This window comes from Nycticebus coucang, chromosome 7, assembly GCF_027406575.1.
Source record: "Nycticebus coucang isolate mNycCou1 chromosome 7, mNycCou1.pri, whole genome shotgun sequence".
Classification (NCBI taxonomy): Eukaryota; Metazoa; Chordata; class Mammalia; order Primates; family Lorisidae; genus Nycticebus; species Nycticebus coucang.
In genome coordinates, this window is record NC_069786.1 from 98,983,529 (window position 1) to 99,002,602 (window position 19,074).

Sequence of the window (19,074 nt, forward strand, 5' to 3'; positions counted from 1 at the left end):
TTCTTACATTGAAAAGGGATCCTCATAACTTAAAAAAGAAAATCAGAGATCATCATTCCGTAGAATAAAGTCCAATTCTTTAAGAGGACACACAACAAACATTGTCTGTGGCATAGATTTTCAAGCATAGTTCTCTTAGACAACCTTTGTGGTTTTTTTGATTATCCTATAGCTAACACCTAATATGCTCTCTCTTTATTATAACAATACTTTAAAGTATTCTAATTTTTTGGAATTAGAAGGATATCTTAGAGATTAAATAATTCAACTCCCAAATTTTACAAAGAAGGACATCATCTTTTTGCATGCCATTTGTTTCCTGATAAATAATTGTACCTGTTCTATTTCTTTATAACTGAAGAGCAACAGAGGGTGTAAAACCCTAAATATCCTCTAACAATTTTGAAACGGTGAGTTTCAATTTGATTTTCCTTTACCATTTAGGTCTCTGGGCTCTAGAGCTATGGCTAAATAGAGTAAACTCAAAGAGTTTCAGGAAGTAATCAATTCAGTTTGCAAACATGATGCAGATTTGCTTCTGCAGATAGACTCTGAGCGAATCTCAGGAATAAAAGCAAGAGTAACTTTAGTTTCTGGACTTCAGTCCCTTAACCAAATAAATGAAATTTCGATGATGGTGATGATGATGACGCCGACGGCAGCTAACTTCTATTGACTCTTTGTACCGTGCTAAGCCCTTTATCATTATCTCCTTCAGTTTTCCTTTAAGCAAGGTAGGTCAATAATTATTGTCTTCATTTAACAGTTAATAAAACGAGGCTCTGAGAATAAATAAATAAATAAATACCCACGGTCTCACAAGTAAACTATTCCTCAAGTACCAGCACCTTCCAGTTCAGGGCAGGGCTCCCTTCACCAGGCCCAGCCCCCTGTGATCCCGTCCCCACCCTCCAGGCGGTCGGGCGGGGGCACACCCCGCTGCACCCCGCTGCACCTCGCGCCCTGGCTGCACCAGGCCCACCACTCACGCTCAGCAGCGGGTTCCAGAGGGATTCTCCTTGGTCCTTTTCCTTGTGTGTCTTGACAGGGTCCCGGGAGTGACGGGCAACAGAAACTTTGGACCCCTTGAAGTGCATGGAGTCTGGGTTGCCACTGGGTTTTCTCTCAAGCATAGGTGCGGTGTACAGGGAGCGGACCGGCCAGCCGCGGTTCTCGGTGGTGTTGGCAGGTAGACTTGTCTCCTGCGGCTCCATCGCTCCATCCTCCAGGGCCTGTTAGCGCCTAACTGACGCTCTGCCGCTACTGCGCAGGCGCCACCTCTCCCGCGCTTTTCTCGCGAGCGCAGTCCCGGCCCGGAGGCTGCAGGGAGAGCGTGGAGGTCTGGGAGGCTCGGGCTTTCTGGACCTTGGAGCGTCTGTTGCAAGCACTTGCCTGGACGTTTCGGTCTCCCTCGGAAGGAGGTCAGAGCACGCTGGTGGAGAGCAAGGCTCCTCAGCACGGTGATTTAAACCTTGGTTCATTGTCTTGTTTGGCCTTTAATTGCTCGTGACCCCTCTTCTCCCTCACTATTTCTTTTTAGAGCTACCGTATCAATCATCATTTCTGTACACTATCCCCTGAGTTCCAGCTGTTACATTTCCCACATTCTACTTGGACGTCTTTACCCAATTGCTCCACAGACACGTAGCACAATATTTACATATACAGTATTTATCTTCCCTCTTAAACCATACGCCAAACTCATTTGATGCAGCAATGTCATATCCCCAAAAAGAATCTTAAAAATTCAGATGTTTTTTAAATTTTACCCCCAAATATATGAACCTAGTTTGGGACATTCCACACATGGGTGGTTGCAATGGTTCACTCATGGGTCTTCCATCAGCTCTTATCCATTCCTCCCACTGCTGCAGTATTAGTATAATTTTACCATTCAAAGAAAAACCAGAGACTTCTAGAATGTCTTTATCATCCATGAAATCTAAATTTCTTTTCTTTTCTTTTTTTTTTTTTTTGAGACAGAGTCTCATTTTGCTGTCCCCAGTAGAGTGCTGTGGCCTCATAGCTCACAGCAACCTCAAATTCCTGGGCTCAAGCGATTCTCTTGCCTTAGCCTCCCAAGTAGCTGGGACCACAGGCACACGCCTTGGCCTCCCAGAGCTGGAATTACAGACGTGAGCCACCACACCCAGCCTAAATTTCTTAATATGGAAACCAAAGGCCTCCAAGTTGCACTCTCCTATATTAAGATGATTATTTGTTATTTGTTGTTATACTTTCTGGAATCTATTCTTTTATTCAAGAACCAGCACAAATATCACTTTTGATTAAGTCTTATAACCCCATACACATACCTCAAAAGCAGAACTAACTGTTGCTTCCAAGCTACTGTTTAGCATATCCCTTGTCCACCTAAATAACAGAGAAGCGGCTCTAAAAGAAAATGAGATTTATTCAGGAATAGGCATTGCAATGGGAATACAAATACCATAGTAAACTGAGCATGTATTCAGAGAGGTAAAGGAAGACAAAGGTTTCTAAAGCAAAAATGAGATCCCATAATCGTTTTGTGATAATCAGCCTTGGCTATGAGTATCAATAGCAAGGATGGTGCCAGTCTAAGGTTGGATAGGAAGATGCTGAACAAATGTCCTCTCAGAAGTTATTTGTGTGTGTGTGGGTGTGTGTGTTTCATTCCCCATCTCTTGGAGACATGCATTAGCAGTGAACTTCTCCCAAGCTTCCCAATCATCTTGGTCAAAGGAATCTTTCCTTTGGTGTTTCCCTGATGAAGGATGTGTAGGCCCACCAGTTTCTCAGGACTATGTACCTCTTGGGTCATTAGGAGATTTGAAATTCAGGTTGTTCTTCTCAGATCTGAAAGAATTCAAAGGCAACTATGCCCATGCCAATTACAATTTGTGTGTGTGTGTGTGTGTGTGTGTGTGTGAGAGAGAGAGAGAGAGAGAGAGAGATTGTATGAACTTTGTGCAAGATGTGGTTTTTGCAAGTCTTTTATATTAGCTCTTGCTATCTGGAAGCCTCTTTTCATGGCCTTCCAGGCCTGTATTTGTCGGTCTTTAACACAAGTGACTCCATTTTGGTTCTGACAACTTTCACATCCTATTAATGGGATCACACTGTTAGTCGCTAATCTCAGAAGATGAAGTTCATTGGAGGCTGGAACCTGATCCTCACCTGGTGCTCTTCAGGGCACATGGCTCAATATTCCAAAGGGTTTTAAATACATGTTTGGATCTATGCAGTGTGATGTCTAAATTACTATGTCAATGAGACTTGCTGTCCACCAGCTCCCTATGATGTCCTTAAGATTCATGTTATGCAACATAAAGTATATTGCATCATACATGAAGTAACCCTACTTAAAAAAAAGCAAACCTAAATCTAATCTAACCTCCAGAGAAGACTGAGAAACAAATTAAATGACACTATTAGGGAAAAGGCAAACAACCCCATAAATGCATCAATGTACAAAGTTATGATTTAATAAAAAATAATTAAAAAAAAAGAAAAAGGCAAACAATTCAAAATGTAAGTGGGATGCTCTAAAACAAAGCTGGCTTGCACCGCAAAAAAAAAAAAAATAAAAAAAATTGTCATAGGAATACAGAATGGTACAGCCACTCTACAAAACAATTTGGCACTTTCTTTAAAAATTAAATGTGCAATTACCATACAACCCATCAATTTCACTTCTGGGCATTTATCTCAGAGAACTGGAAACTTAAGTTCACACTAAAATGTACATGAATGGTCATAGCAGCTTTATTCATAGCAGCCAAAAACTGGAGTCAGCTCAGATGTCCTTCAGCTGGTGGATGGTAAAACAACTTTAAACTGGTGGATGGTAAAACTGTAAACTTTAAAGTATGACTCCTCAATAAAAAGGAGTGAACTGTTGGACATATAACAACTTGAATGAAACTCTAGGGAATTATGCTGAGAAGAAAAAAATTCAATTCTAAACTATTACAAATCACATAATTCAATTTATGCAAAGAAAAAAAATTAAATATAGAACACAGCTTAATGGTTGCCAGGGATTAAAGTTAAGGGTATTGGAAGAGCAGTCCAGGAAGATGGGTATGGTTATGAAAGGGCAACATGGGGGATCACAACATGGTTTTTGGAACTGTTCAGTATCTCTACTGTGGTGGTAGATACACAGATTTACACAAGTGATAAAATTATATAGGACTTTAAACACGTGAGTATACGTAAAACTGGGGAAATCTCAATATGATGGATGGGTTCTATCAACTCGATACCCTTGTGATATACTATGGTTTTGTAAAATATTATCATTAGGTGATACTGGCAAAATATACAAAGGATCTCTTTGTATTATTTCTTACAATTGCATGGATTCACACTTATCTCAGTGAAAATTTTCATTTAAAAAATGCCATGAAGTATTGAGAAACCAGAACAGAGCTAAAAAATAAAAAAAGTCATAAAGAAGAAAAGAAGGTAGAGAGATGGATTTAAATTAAGAAATAAGAGAGCTAACAATAGAATGAAGTGTATAAACATTGACTAAATCTTGAGGAACAACTAGGGATGTCTGAGAATGGACTGGATATTAGGTATTATAAAACTATTTCCCAGCTGTGTGCTTACATAAACAAATGTCCTTATTTTTATAAAATGCATGCTGAAAGTCAAGGGTCCTGTTATTAACTACTTAATTTCAAAAAGTTTCAAAAGAAAAAAGGGGGATGTACAAGAGCAAATAAGGCAAAATTTTAACAATTATTAAATCTAGGTTGATCTAGATTGCAGTTGCTATTATACTTACTTGCAACATTTTTGTTAATTTCCAAATAAAAAGCCCCCAGGGCTCCTCACGTATGTAGTGTGGTCTTTTTTTCATTCCCCATCTCCACCAGATGTCCCATCTATCCTATAAAGCTCTTTATCCATACTCAACTTTAGCCACAATTCTTTTCTCAATTCTTCTAATCCTATGCTTAACTTTGTCTCTCCAACTAGATTATGAGCCTCTAGAAAACAAGATACCAAACATATTCATTTTCTTCATTTTTTTCTCCCCCACACTTAGCAATTTGCCAAGATGAAATCATCTATCATAGTCTGAGCTTTATGTTTCAGGATAAATTACAACTGGTTTATGTAGACTAGAAGTTCCATGTGGTGGCTACTCTGATGGCTATGTCACAATCACCAAGTGTGCCCTTTTTTTAAATGTGGTTTTCCAGGCACCACCTCAAACGTATTGAACCCGAATCTGTGAGAATTAGATGCTTTGTTTTCTTTGAGGGGAGTGGAGGAGGAAAAGACAGGTATTACTGAATGTTTTGCAACAAGAAAAACTCCACTGGAGAGCTTGTCTACTGACACCTCAGAAACTCTACTATCACTACCACTTGAGGTGGGGAGAAAGGTGAGAAAAAAGAATTTAAACCAATCATGTGATTACAAGGCAAGAATTTCCAATGTGGTTCCAGGTGAACAAATTTGGCTCCTAGCATAGCAATTTTAATGAGGCACTGAGATAGATAAAGGAGTTGATTATCAAAGCCCTTACGTGTTTTGGTCTGATGCTTTGAGCTGTCCGTGTTTGGTTGAGGAGAAGTCTACTCAACTGGCTAGTGCTTGAAAATTTCAAGAGCTTTCTTGCTCAAAGCCTAATTGGCTAGGACTTCTTTCTAGAAGACTGATTTTTTGTACCTGGCCAGGGTTTCCAATCAGCGAGGTGTCCCTCTATTAATCTGTCCAGTGCAGAGCCTCACCACCAGGTTGACAATAAGCATCTTAAGTCAGCATGATAGGCTGGACCAGCTTATGTGCTAACCTTGTTCACTAGAAGCTGGACAAAGTTGTATGAATTCTCATTCATGGCCCTAGCTACATGCCTCATTCCCCATCTCTTGGAGACATGCATTAGCAGTGAACTTCTCCCAAGCTTCCCAATCATCTTGGTCAAAGGAATCTTTCCTTTGGTGTTTCCCTGATGAAGGATGTGTAGGCCCACCAGTTTCTCAGGACTATGTACCTCTTGGGTCATTAGGAGATTTGAAATTCAGGTTGTTCTTCTCAGATCTGAAAGAATTCAAAGGCAACTATGCCCATGCCAATTACAATATTGTCAATGTGGCCAGCTTTGCTACATTCTGTGGTAGCTCCAGTCTTCTTCATTCTCTAGGATATAAGGAGCAAAACTCCCACCAACTCTGTATTACCATTCTATTGCTGCCATAACAAATTACTACAGATTTAGTAACTTGGTCAAAATACATTTGATGTCTTATAGTTCTATATGTTAGAAGTCTGACATGGAAGGCACCAGGCCAAAACCAAGGTGTCCATAGAGCTGCTTTCCTTCTTGGAGGTTCTAGGGGAGGACCTTTTTCCTTGATGATTTAGGATGTTGGCAAATTTCAGTTCTTTGCAGTTATGGGACCAAGATCTTGCTGGCTGTCAACCAAGGGCCACACTCAGCTTCTAGAGCATGGTGGCTAGCAGTCCCCTCCTCCACCTTCAAGGCCAGCAACCCCAACTTCCTGACCTATTTCTCTGAGTACAGACAAGTGCACAGAAAGGTTCTCTTCTTTGCTTTTAAGGACTCATAAGATTACACTGGGCCCACCCAGATAATACAGGAGAAGCTCCTCATTTTAAGGTTCATAACCTTTATCATATCTGTAAAATCCTTTTTTCAAAAGTAATATATATTCACACATTCCAGGGACTAGGACTTGGGCTTCTTTGGGGGATATTATTCAGCCTATGCTAATCCCCCACATTGGTAGCAGCTTTCTTATATTCTCCTTGATGATACTGCTCAGGTTTGTAACACTCAGCTCTCATGAGCACAGCTTCCCTGAAGTTTGTTGACAGAGAGGATCACAAACTCATACACTGCCAGCTTCTTGCCAGAGGGAGAACCATTGCTGACCACAGTGAAAGCTAGAACTGGAAAATGACTTCAGGATTCCCAGCAAATTCACAATTCTCTGACAGCAGGTATAACCCCTTTTCCTCAGCTCCAGCCTCACAACAGCAGAAGATATTCCTGGAATAAAGCTCCCACCAAATTTGGCCTTATTACCAGGACCATGCATCTCTACCTTTAATCTGTCAATCCTTTCTGTTCCACAATGTTCAGTTGTTTGCTAATCAGAGGTTTTTGGTTTTGTATTTTTTTTTGCTTTGTTTTGTTTTTTGAGACAGAATCTTAAGCTGTTGCCATGAGTAGAGTGCCAAAGTGTCAACAGTTCACAGCAACTCTTGGGCTTAAGCGATTCTTTTGCCTCAGCCTCCCAAGTAGCTGGGACCACAGGTGCCTGCCACAAACACCCAACTATTTTTTTTTTCATCGCAGTTGTCATTGTTGTTTTAGCTGGCCTGGGCTGGGTTTGAACCCACCAGCCTCAGTGTATGTGGCCGGCGCTGCCCTAATCGGAGCAGTTTTACTGATGTGCTCAACAGCCTTTGAGACACTTTTTCCATAGCAAGTCTTATCATTGTCTTGAGCTCTAGGGTCTCACAGATACCAATTGAGACATCCCCTATATATGGCTCTGAAGAGACCTTTTCCAGTGCAGGACCCACCTCAAGGGAAGGATTCCCTGGAAAGCCAATAATCTCTCTGACAAAGAGCTTGACAATAGGGATGGTGAATTTCTATTTGTATTTCTTGTTTCTCAAAAGAAAGGAGAAAGAGGAAACAGTACTGCCAAGTGTAGGAGTCAGGTTTGTAGGGTAGGTTAGGCCAGGCATTTCTTCTGGGGGGCTTGTTGACTACAATCTAACTTCCTCAAACCCCCTGCAGCTAGCAATAGCCTGGTGGTCTACACAGGATGTCGGGCACGTGGCAGGTGCAGAACTAGGACTCTGGGGGTCTTCTTGGCCACAGTCCAAGATCCTGTGTCCCCCTTTGAGGTGCCACAAGTGGCCCTATTGTTAGCTGGTGGCTGGAACAGAATGCCTAGCAACCAAAGATTACTACCATCTGAGTCTTGCCCAGGCATAGATAGAAATCACTGAAGAGAGGCAAGTTTATCCCCAATTTGTAAAGTTGTAATCACATGGTGTGCCCGCATGATTTTCCTTTCCTTTGTTTCCCTTCTTCAGATTGTTAATGATTACTTGAGGTGCCTTAAGTTTATGCATTGTGGCATCAACATGATTTATGATTTTTGATTGAATAAAGAGACCTATGGGAGAATGGCCCAGTGCTGCACTTGCTGGCTGCACTTGAAATGCTGTTAGCTTAGTGTATGACCCTCACAGGCTCCCTGGGTTATTCATTCAGATAACTGAGTCTGAATTTTTCTCGCATCAACTACGCTCAGGGCAAATCCTGGCAAAGGTGTGAGGACGTAGGCCCCCACAGGAGAGGTCACGTTTGTTAGCCCAACAAGCTCATATGCCTCTTCTTTACTCCCCTGAGCTCTGGGCTTGCTCAGCTTCTCTTCTGTTGCATGTTTTTTAAAGCTCCCTATGAGATCCTGATGTAGGAACCATGGGTACAGATTTTAAAGACAAGTAACTTCTCAGGTTATAAAACTTTTCAAATGAAAAGATACATTCCCTTTTTATTTTAGCCATGATATAAAACATTTTTAATGCTAAATTACATGATTACATGATGCACAAATCACTGTTTCAGAAAAGACAAATTTCATATTTCAATTTATTCAGTAAGGAGACATAAAAAATAATGTAGGCTTTTTTCACTTCTACTTGATTCCCCCTAAATTCATGTTTAAACCTAATATATTTTATAACACTAAAGTTATGGCTTTTTCTGAATTAGTGCTTTTTAAGAAATTGATTATAAATACAAGTAATATGAGAAAAGAATGAAATAAACACTTTTTTTCTTTATAATTAGACATTTTGAAGAGAAAGGAAATAAACACTTTCACCTGGTAGTTTCCAGCTTATTATCTCTTTTGTCATTGAGATGTTAATGCTATAGAAATTAGTGTTTAGGTATAAATTGCATATACAATTTTAACATTTCTCATAATCTTGAAAAATGTTTCAGTATTATATAATCAAAAAAGTCTACTACAAATACAAATATACACACCTTATAAAAATACATTTAAAAACAAAAATGGGAAAAATAGTAGATCATTATTCCTCTCAAGGTGAGTTGGTTTATGACAAGGCTTTGATTCCTTTATCTTTATCAGGATATTCTTCCACATCAGAAGAGAACATTAACTCTGGAGAAGAAAACGAACATGCACTTAAAATAGTTTCCTAATGCTTTAAAAGACTTTTACAGCTTATTAATAAACAATCTCTTGAGATTTTGATGTAATCTACAGTAATAGAAAGCCCTCAAGTACAAGAATTCTTGACAGTGAAATCTAATTTAAAAAGTGAATTAATTGGAGGGCACCTGTAGTCCCACTTACTCAGGAGACTAAGGCAAGAGGATCACATGAGCTCAAGAGTTTGAGGTTGCTGTGAGCTATGACACCATAGCACTCTACCCAGGGTGACTATGTGAGACTCTGTCTCCAAAATTAATTAATTAAAAATATTTTAAGAATCAAAAAATAAAAAGTGGATTAATAACAAATGCACAAGTTTTATACTTTAAAATGTGTAAACTTAAAATTTATTAAGAACCCCAGGAAAAATGAAACATATGTAATGGAGAAAATATAAGAAAATTTTACTAGAAAATTTAAGTTACTTAGGGCATCCAGGATTATTAAGCAGCTAAAACGTCTAATTCTACAGTGATCAGATAATCTAAAATGTAGAAGACAGATACAGAGGAAAGACTTGGGACTAACAACAAATATATGCCAAGGTATTTTAAATGTGTTATCCCATTTAATCACCAAAGCAATCCAATAAGCTAGGTATTGCTTCCTCATTGTATATTTGTTTTTAATCCACATGTTATAAGACCCACACTCCCCTAAAGGAGAACAGGATTCTGGGGATTATTTATTAAGTAACACACACTTTGTGATTTAGACTGAATACTGAACAACTCTGCCGAATGGAGCTTCAATCCCAACCATCCGTAGATACTAGTACTTGACATTTCTACATTTAAACTCTTAGTTAGCATAGATATTTAATTTATTAAAATACCAAGGAATACAGAAAAAGAAAACCTTAAGAATCTAGTAAAATAAGGCCCTCTCATCTAAGTATTGGATGAAAAATTTGAATAAAGCTGCAATATATTCAGTGGAGCAACAAAAGAATTACAGTGCAAAAAGATATACTCATGAATGGAAATACACAGGAACATAATCATACATAATATATTCTTTGGTGTGGTTTTATAAATGAAGATTATCCGTTTTAAGACTTCTGAGACAGGTTATAATTAGTTGAACAAATCAAAAAAATTGTAATAACCAAATTTTAGAAAATATCCATAAAAGAGACTCAAAAATCCTTGTGTGTATAGTAGTTAAAAAAAAAAATTCAAGAAAGAAAGAGTGGAGCACCAGTCAAGGAAACACAATTTACAATAACAAATACTAAGCAGTTCCTAAAGCAGTGCTAATTAAGATTCTTCACGAGTTCCAAAAGGGATCTGAGGACTAGAAACCAGTGAATCTCACTGCACACTGAGCATGTGAAAAGTTACTAAACACTTTGTTAGACAATGAAGGGTTAAGAATTTGTGCCAAGCAGAAGAGATAAGAATAATTGTCTGACAGAGAGACTACACAATAAAGCATGACTTATTTCAATTGAAGAGATGCTTCCATCAGAAAAAGACTAAAATAAGTAAAGCAAAGACTTTCTACAAATTACTTGAAGAGCTCCAAGAGAAGAAATGTCTCCTGAACATGCACATTGGCCAGAGTACTTCCAGACACCAGCTCTCCTAGGGGCTCCTCTTACTTCTTGTTATAACTTTATTCCCCCCCCCCACTTTTTTTTGTTGTTTTGCGTTTTTGTTTTGTTGCCGTTGAGAAAATGTTTCACTCTGTCACCTGGGCTAGAGTGTAGTGGCATTGTCATAGCTCACAGCAACCTTAAACTCCTGAGCTCAGGTGATCCTCCTGTCTCAGCCTCTAATACAACAGTTCTCAACCTGTGGGTCGTGACCCACAGGAACTGTATTAAAGGGCCACGGCATTCGGAAGGTTGAGAACCACTGGTCTAATAGCTGGGACTATGAAGGCTCCTCCACACCCAGCTAATTGTTCTATTTTTTGTAGAGGCAGAGTCTTGCTCTTCTCAAGCTGGTCTCCCCGCCGGGCCTCAAGCAACGCTCCCACTGTGGCCTCCCAAAGTGGTAGGATTACAGGCATGAGCCACCATTCCTGGCCTTTCTATTCTTCTATCATTGTAATTTAAATGTCTTTGTTATTGAAATATCATAGCTATCCCCATTAAAAGAAGATTTATAAAATCATTATAGAATATTTTAGGATATTCACATATGACTTTTTCTTTAATACCTTCACTAAGATCCATGCCTGGCTTGTAAGACAAAAAAAGCCAAGATAATCCAACCAGAAGAGCTACGACCAGATTCACCACAATCCACGGCTGGAGAATCTGTTCCTCGATTCCCGCTGCCCTAAAGATGTAGAAATAACTCACTAGGAATGTCTTCATTTTTGGTTACTATATCCAAGTGTACTTATTTATGAACTTTAAAAAAAATAGCACTCTTCTCCTAGAGAAATAAAAAGTAAGAGACAAAAAATAATTTCCCTATAAAATATACCATACAAGACATGGGAACAGGGTTCAAAACTAATTTGAATTCTAAACAAATCTGCTGTACACATTAATACAAATAGTTATCGTTCCCAAGAAAATTTTCTACAAATTTCCCTTCCAATCATTATGACATTATTCATCAATGAAGTACCCGTCCTTTCCCTTTTTACCCCATTCCCCTAGCTGTCTTCTCAGCTTTGTGGCTGGCCACCGATCTGCAGATGTTTGCTTTCTCCATGTTCTTTCTAACATTGCTTGGTTTTCTAAGTCTATCCATGCTACATGCTCTCATCACTGGTCTAGATTATATGCTCCCTGAATGAAGATAAGGATGAAGAGTTTCTCCAGTCCACTGTGTGATGACTTATTTTGTAGCCAAAACTTGAAGAACTAAAACACATTTTTACAAAGAAGACATTTCTTTAAAAATACAGATATATATAGTTATCTGTTAACCAAAGGAATAGGCATTTTCTTATCATAATTTTGGAGAAAAAAATAGGACCTTTATTATTATTTATAGACGAAAACATGAAAAAAAAAAGAGGAAAAATAACATTATTCCCATTGTTGCTGTTATTGCCATTAACAATTACTAATGTCACTGTGAATTCTTACCAGAGGCTACCATTAACAGAAGAAGGTGTGTAAAGGTGGATTCTGTCACTTGTCATTTGCTGACTCAGAGATAGTATAAGAGCAGTAAAGTACACTGAGAAAAAGACAAATGAAATTACTAGTAATTTTTAACAGTCTGGTTAATTTTGAATTTAGAAATTATTTTAAGGTCAAAAATAATCTGTACTTTGGTGAAGGATGATATAAAAGAAATTCATTTGACCAATTTCAACAGGCTAAATATCCTTATATCATTTTTTTGAGAACACAGGTGCAGAGGCAATCTTCTGAGATGCTCACCATTTCATCATTAGAACTAACAAGAACTCATAAGATCTTTTAAAAAATTAATTGACTTGTTCAAAGTTCTAAAACTAGTTTTACTAACATTCTCACAACTTAGAACAAAATTATCAAATTGCCAAAATTATCAGAAAGATATGAAAGTGTTAGTTACCAAAAGGGCATGCCAGCAGAATGTGTTTAAGGTCAAATAAAAAATATAAGAGCTGAAAATTAAGTAATATAAAGCAACAAATAAAACTTTTAAAAGTTATTTAATGAACTTCTAATGAAAAATAATTCTATTAAAATTATGCCTATAATGTATTAATTACAAATTCACTGAACATCTATAGGCAATCTTTATAAGAAGCAATAATATAAAACGTTTTTTAAAAATTAAAAAATTGTGTATTTCTTGGTTCAAAATTATAGTATAACTGAAGTATTACACAGTTATCTAATTAAACTATTTACTCACAGAAAGATGCTAAAGCTGTTGGATCCAGGGCAAAAAAATTTCGAATTGCTACTGATGTTTTAGCAAAGTCAATCCTAGAAAATACAAAAGTGTCTTGTCACAGCACAACTGTAAACTTCATAACAAAACTTTAATTTCCTGAGTATAGATTTTCCTTCTCTATTCTAAAGCTACCTCAAATACTGCCTATGACTAAGCTTTAAGTAGCTACAGTTTATACTCACCACACACAAAAAATATTTTATCTACAAAAGCCACATAAAACATCTAACCAGAAGACTATTTTAGGCAATACTCCTATGGTGTTAAGACATCTTGAAGAAACAAACATGATGTACAAAATTTCATTAGCTTCTCTTTCTATTGACTGTATCATTGGACCATAATTAAATGGGTTTTAAAAAATATGTTGAATTATGTTCCCCAAAAGATATGTTGAACTCCTAACCCCTGACAGTCATGCATGTGACCTTATTTGGCAAAAAGATCTTTGCAGATGTTACAAAGTCATTAGGATGAACCCTAATGTTGGATGAACCCTAATCCAACATGACTAGCGTCCAGACAAGAAGAAAAGAGGAGACAGGCACAGTGGATCACACCTGTAACCCCAGACCTCTGGGAGGCGGAGGTGGGTGGATCGCCTGAACTCAGGAGTTGCAAATCAGCCTGAGAAAGAGCGAGAGCCCATCTCCACTAAAAACAGAAAAACCAGGTGGGTGTTGTGGTGAGCACCTGTAGTCCCAGCTACTTGGGAAGCTGAGGCAAGAGGATCGCTTGAGCCCAAGAGTTTGAGGTTGCTGTGAGCTATGATAGCACAGCACTCTACTGAGGGTGACAAAGTGAGACTCTGTCTCGAAAACAATACAAAAATAAAAATAAATAAATAAAATAAGAACAGAAGAGATATAAGATGCAGAGGGAAATGTGCCTTGTGATGACAGCAGCAGATGTTGGAGTGATGCATCTACACGCTAAGGACTGCCAAGGACCAGCAGCAATCACTGGAAGCAAGAGGTGGGGCATGGAATAGATTCTCCCTCAGAGGCCTCCAAAGAGGAATCAACCTTGGCCACATCTTGATTTCAGGTTCCTAGGCTCCAAACTGTGAGGAAATAAATTTCTGTTGTTTTATTTGAGCCAGCACGTGGTTACTTTGTTATAGGAGCCCTAGAAAACTAACATGATACCTGAGTCACACTTATACCTGCTTTAGTTGATTTTGAAGATATATGGGACTTTCTGAGTTCATTGTATTTAAATAAATTTTGGACTTATGAGTTGATGCTTGCGTGGGTTAAGACTTCTGGAGATGTTTTGTTCACAGTAGTTCCATTCCTTAACCCCCAAAATGAACAGAAACAGACTGGCTGAAAAACATTAAAGTAATACTAATATCCTAAAATTCTATTTTGAAAATTGTCATAGTCGGTGACACATTTTGGTCAATATTTCCCTTAAAGAAAAGTTAGAGGAATCTGTAATCTCAACAATGTTACCTGTCAAAAGCTGAAACCGTACTCAGAGCCAAAAGCAAGTAGAGAAGACTCTGGAATGGGTACGCGAGGGTCTTGTATTGTTGCAAGAAGTTTGAGGGGTTAGATAGCTGGTCTCCTGCTAGAACATATATTACAACAATATTCCACACTGTGCAGCCAGCCAGGAATCCATGAGAAAAGAGACCGATCATCCTGAAGGGAAAAACATTTAAGTACTATACGTGAATAACTAAATGATCAGCAAAAATATCTTTTAAATCTCTTCACATATAAGAATAAAATTCAGTATTTCATGAAAAGTAAAAACAAGCATTTTCTTTGTACTTACACTGACAGATGATTTAATTCCAATAGAATGTTTAAAAAATATGCCTACCTACCATTTTAAGTTGTCAATTTTGTTAATAGTATTAAACAGCCAAGACTTTTTTTTTTTTTAATTATGGAACACATGTAACATTTGTTTTAAGAAAAGTCCAACAGAAGGAGCTACCTGAAGGCCCGGTGCACTGAAAGTGCCACATCCCTGGTGGTCCAGGAAGACTTCATGTCCATTGATACATCTATGTTCTCTGTGGTCTTTATCAACTCTGAACGATCAGCAGCCTGGAATCTCCCTGAGAACACATAATGCAATTATTAATAATTAGTAAGAGGGCGGCGCCTGTGGCTCAAGGAGTAGGGCCCCGGTCCCATATGCCAGAAGTGGTGGGTTCATACCCAGCCCCGGCCAAAAACCACAAAAAAAAAAAGAATAATTAGTAAGAGAGAAACTTTTTTTATTATTTCACACTCAAAGGTCCTTAGCCTAAAACTGAAATTTTGCTATTTTCTATATAAAAATTGTCCTTGACTCAGCACCTACATCAGAAGGCTCTTTTCTTTGCTTAAACATACTATTTTTCATTTGTAGGAAAAATAAGCAATGTCACTGCACTTTCTTCTCAACCCAAGATAAATGTTAAGTAACAATTTTTAAAATTAACCTGACATACTCCACAAACTCCTAATTCAGAGACTCTAGCAGTATTAAGGTTTAAATGCCTCCACTATTAAGGTAAGTCAATACTTGAAAACAAACTTAACTTTCTTAGAAAAAGATGCCAGGGTTGTGTAGCATGGCTTTCTGTGATGACAGAAAAGAAATAGTTATTTTATAAATTTCTTTTTAGAACATTCATGTGAAAACTACCAGTTTGAGTGTCAGCACTGCAGTATTATATGAACAGGGCTTTATCCTGCTGACTAATAGGCTTCTTCTTACATAATCTACTAACAGACAAATGGACCTTAGAAAGTAGGAAAGGTTCCACTTTAATTACCTTCACCAAACCTAGCTCTCAGGTATTTTGTAGGATGAAGGACAAGGGTGTGACACTTACTTTTCCCTAAGAAGAGACAACTGGGCAGACAGCAGAACTATTGGTACTGTTTATGGTCACTCTAGTAGGGAAGTTTCTATGTTAAGGAAGGCAGGAATAAAAATGAGGATTGAGTAGTACTGCTTAAAAATAAAACTGGAGGGGTGGTGCCTGTGGCTGAAAGGAGTAGGCCACTGGCCCTATATACCGGAGGTGGCAGGTTCAAATCCAGCCCCAGTCAAAAAAAAAGTGCAAAAAAAAAGAACATTGGAGTAATTAAATTGTATACCATGCAGCCATTAAATTAAATGTACTTACATTGTACTTACACATTAAATTAAATGGCCACATGGTGTACTAGTAAAAGCACTTGACTAAAAGCAATGAAACCTCAGTTTAAGTCCCACTTCTAAACTAACCAACTGCAGGATACTGAATTAGTCTCTCTAGCACAGGATTCTCACTGGCCAAGAACTCCAAGATCCTTTAGATGGGATCTTATGAAATCAGAATTCTAAAACAATTTACACAAAATCTAAATTGTAAATTTTATTCTATTTTATTTTATTGAGACAGAGTCTTTGTCACCGTCAGTAAAGTGCTGTGGCATCACAGCTCACAGCAACCTCCAACTCTTGGGCTTAAGCGATTCTCTTGCTTCAGCCTCCCAAGGCTTTGATCCTTGGCAAGCCAATTAAAAACATTCAGGGGGGAAAAGATTCCCTATTTAACAAATGGTGCTGGGTGAACTGGCTGGTAACCTGTAGAAGACTGAAACTGGACCCACACCTTTCACCATTAACTAAGATAGACTCTCACTGGATAAAAGATTTAAACTTAAGAGATGAAACTATAAAAATACTTGAAGAAAGTGCAGGGAAAACTCTTGAAGGAATCGGCCTGGGTGAATATTTTATGAGGAGGACTCCCCAGGCAATTGAAGCAGTATCAAAAATACATTACTGAGACCTCATCAAACTAAAAAGCTTCTGCACAGCCAAGAACATAGTGAGTAAAGCAAGCAGACAGCCCTCAGAATGGGAGAAAATATTTGCAGGTTATATCTCCGATAAAGGTTTAATAACCAGAATCCACAAAGAACTCAAATGTATTAGCAAGAAAAGAACAAGTGATCCCATCTCAGAGTGGGCAAAGGACTTGAAGAGAAACTTCTCTAAAGAAGACAGACGCATGATCTACAGACACATGAAAAAAAGCTCATCATCCTTAATCATCAGAGAAATGCAAATCAAAACTACTCTGAGATATCACCTAACTGCAGTAAGAGTAGCCCACATAACAAAATCCCAAAACCAGAGATGTTGGCGTGGATGTGGAGAAAAGGGCACACTTCTACACTGCTGGTGGGAATGCCCACTAATACGTTCCTTCTGGAAGGATGTTTGGAGAATACTTAGACACCTAAAAATAGACCTGCCATTCGATCCTATAATTCATTTACTAGGTTTATACCCAGAAGACCAAAAATCACAATATAACAAAGACATCTGTACCAGAATGTTTATTGTAGCCCAATTCATAATTGCTAAGTCATGGAAGAAGCCCAAGTGCCCATTAACCCATGAATGGACTAGCAAATGATGGTACCATGGAATATTATGCAGCCTTAAAAAAAGATGGAGACTTTACCTCTTTCATGTTTACATGGATGGAGCTGGAACATATTCTTAGCAAAGTATCTCAAGAATGGAAGAAAAAGTATCCAATGTACACAGCCATACTATGAAGCTAATTTATAGCTTTCATATGAAGGCTATAACCCAACTATAGCACAAGAATATGGAGAAAGGGCCAAGAGAGGGGAAGGGAGGGGGGAGGTTGGGGTGGACGGAGGGTAATGGGTGGGGCCATACCTGCGGTGCATCCTAGAATAGGTACAGGAGAAATTTACTAAATGCAGAATACAAATGTCTACACACAATAACTAAGAAAATGCCATGAAGGCTATGTTGAACAGTTTGATGGAAATATTTCAGATTATATATGAAACCAGCACATTGTACCCCTTGATTGCACTAATGTACACAGCTATGATTTAACAATTAAAAAAAATAAAGAAAAAATAAATACCCATAATCCCATAACCCCAAAATGACCAGCATTAATATTTGGCCTATTTCCTTCAAGTCTTTTGTCCTATGTACTTTGCTATAGTTGAGATCAAACTCTGTGTATGCTTGCTTTTCATTAGACTCTTTCCATGAAATGAAAAATTGCCCCTAAACGTTACGTTTAATGGTATAGAATATTTTATTAAATAGATACACTAAAATTTACTGAAATCATTTCCCTCTTGTTTTATATTTAGGTTGTTTCCAGTTTTTCATTTTCATGAATAGCAGTGTGGTGACTAGCTTTAAATAGGGTGGCCATAAAGTTCATGTGCAACTTAAAATATTGTGCAATTTAAAACTGCACATGAACTTTATGGCCACCCTATATATAAATGTTTGCCCATATTTTTGCTTATTAATTCAGATTTGTAGAAGTATAATTTTCAGGGCAAAGGACCTCCTTATGCAATTTTTAAAGAGTTCATGTCTCAAAACAAGGAATTACTTACGGCTTTTTTCCACAAATACTTTGCCTACAGGCTGGCTAATGCCAGTGGGTGCAGTGAACACAGACTGTTGCTCTGGAGCACTTTGCTCATCAGTAATTATATCTTCCTCTTCTACTCCGAGCTCATTGGCATAATGTAATTCTGCTGGCTGGGTTTTCCTGTAATAAGGGAATATGTAAGAAAAATGAATCATTATTGAATTTTTACAGGCCCACATAAAGACTACCTATAAATATAATGGAAGGAGTTCCAGATGTAGAGTCAAGAAATTTGGTTCTTACTCAAATGAAACCATTACCTATTATGTGCAGCAAGTTGCCTAAATTTCTGTGGGCCTCATCTGGAAAATGAAGCCACTAAACTAGATCTATATTCCAAACTTAAAATTATATGATTTTATATAGACACTGATACTATTTTTAGGGTCTTTTTTTGAGACAGGGTCTCACTATGTTGTCCTTGGTAGAGTGCCATGGCATCACAGCTCACAGCAACCTCCAACTCCTGGGCTTAAGCGATTCTCTTCCCTCAGCCTCCCAAGTAGCTGCGACTACAGGTACCCACCACAATGCCTGGCTA

The 19,074-nt window shown here is 38.1% G+C and overlaps 2 protein-coding genes across 4 annotated transcripts in view; both read right to left on the reverse strand.

Annotated features, from left to right (window-relative positions):
* Nucleotides 1–1,214, reverse strand: part of C2CD6 (C2 calcium dependent domain containing 6) — a 216,480-nt gene extending 215,266 nt beyond the window's left edge. The window contains 1 exon segment of the mRNA XM_053597422.1: nt 990–1,214. Within this exon segment, the coding sequence (XP_053453397.1) occupies nt 990–1,214 (225 nt within the window).
* Nucleotides 1,215–8,962: 7,748 nt separating this feature from the next.
* The window catches only part of TMEM237 (transmembrane protein 237), a 29,184-nt gene continuing 19,072 nt past the window's right edge, over nt 8,963–19,074 (reverse strand). For all 3 annotated transcript variants that reach the window (XM_053597940.1, XM_053597941.1, XM_053597939.1), the window contains 7 exons: nt 18,496–18,653; nt 15,044–15,167; nt 14,551–14,742; nt 13,052–13,125; nt 12,289–12,382; nt 11,403–11,524; nt 8,963–9,182 (listed from right to left, as the gene is read on the reverse strand). In XM_053597940.1, the coding sequence (XP_053453915.1) occupies nt 9,115–9,182; nt 11,403–11,524; nt 12,289–12,382; nt 13,052–13,125; nt 14,551–14,742; nt 15,044–15,167; nt 18,496–18,653 (832 nt within the window). In that variant the 3' untranslated portion in view covers nt 8,963–9,114. The remainder of the gene's footprint in view (nt 9,183–11,402; nt 11,525–12,288; nt 12,383–13,051; nt 13,126–14,550; nt 14,743–15,043; nt 15,168–18,495; nt 18,654–19,074) is intronic.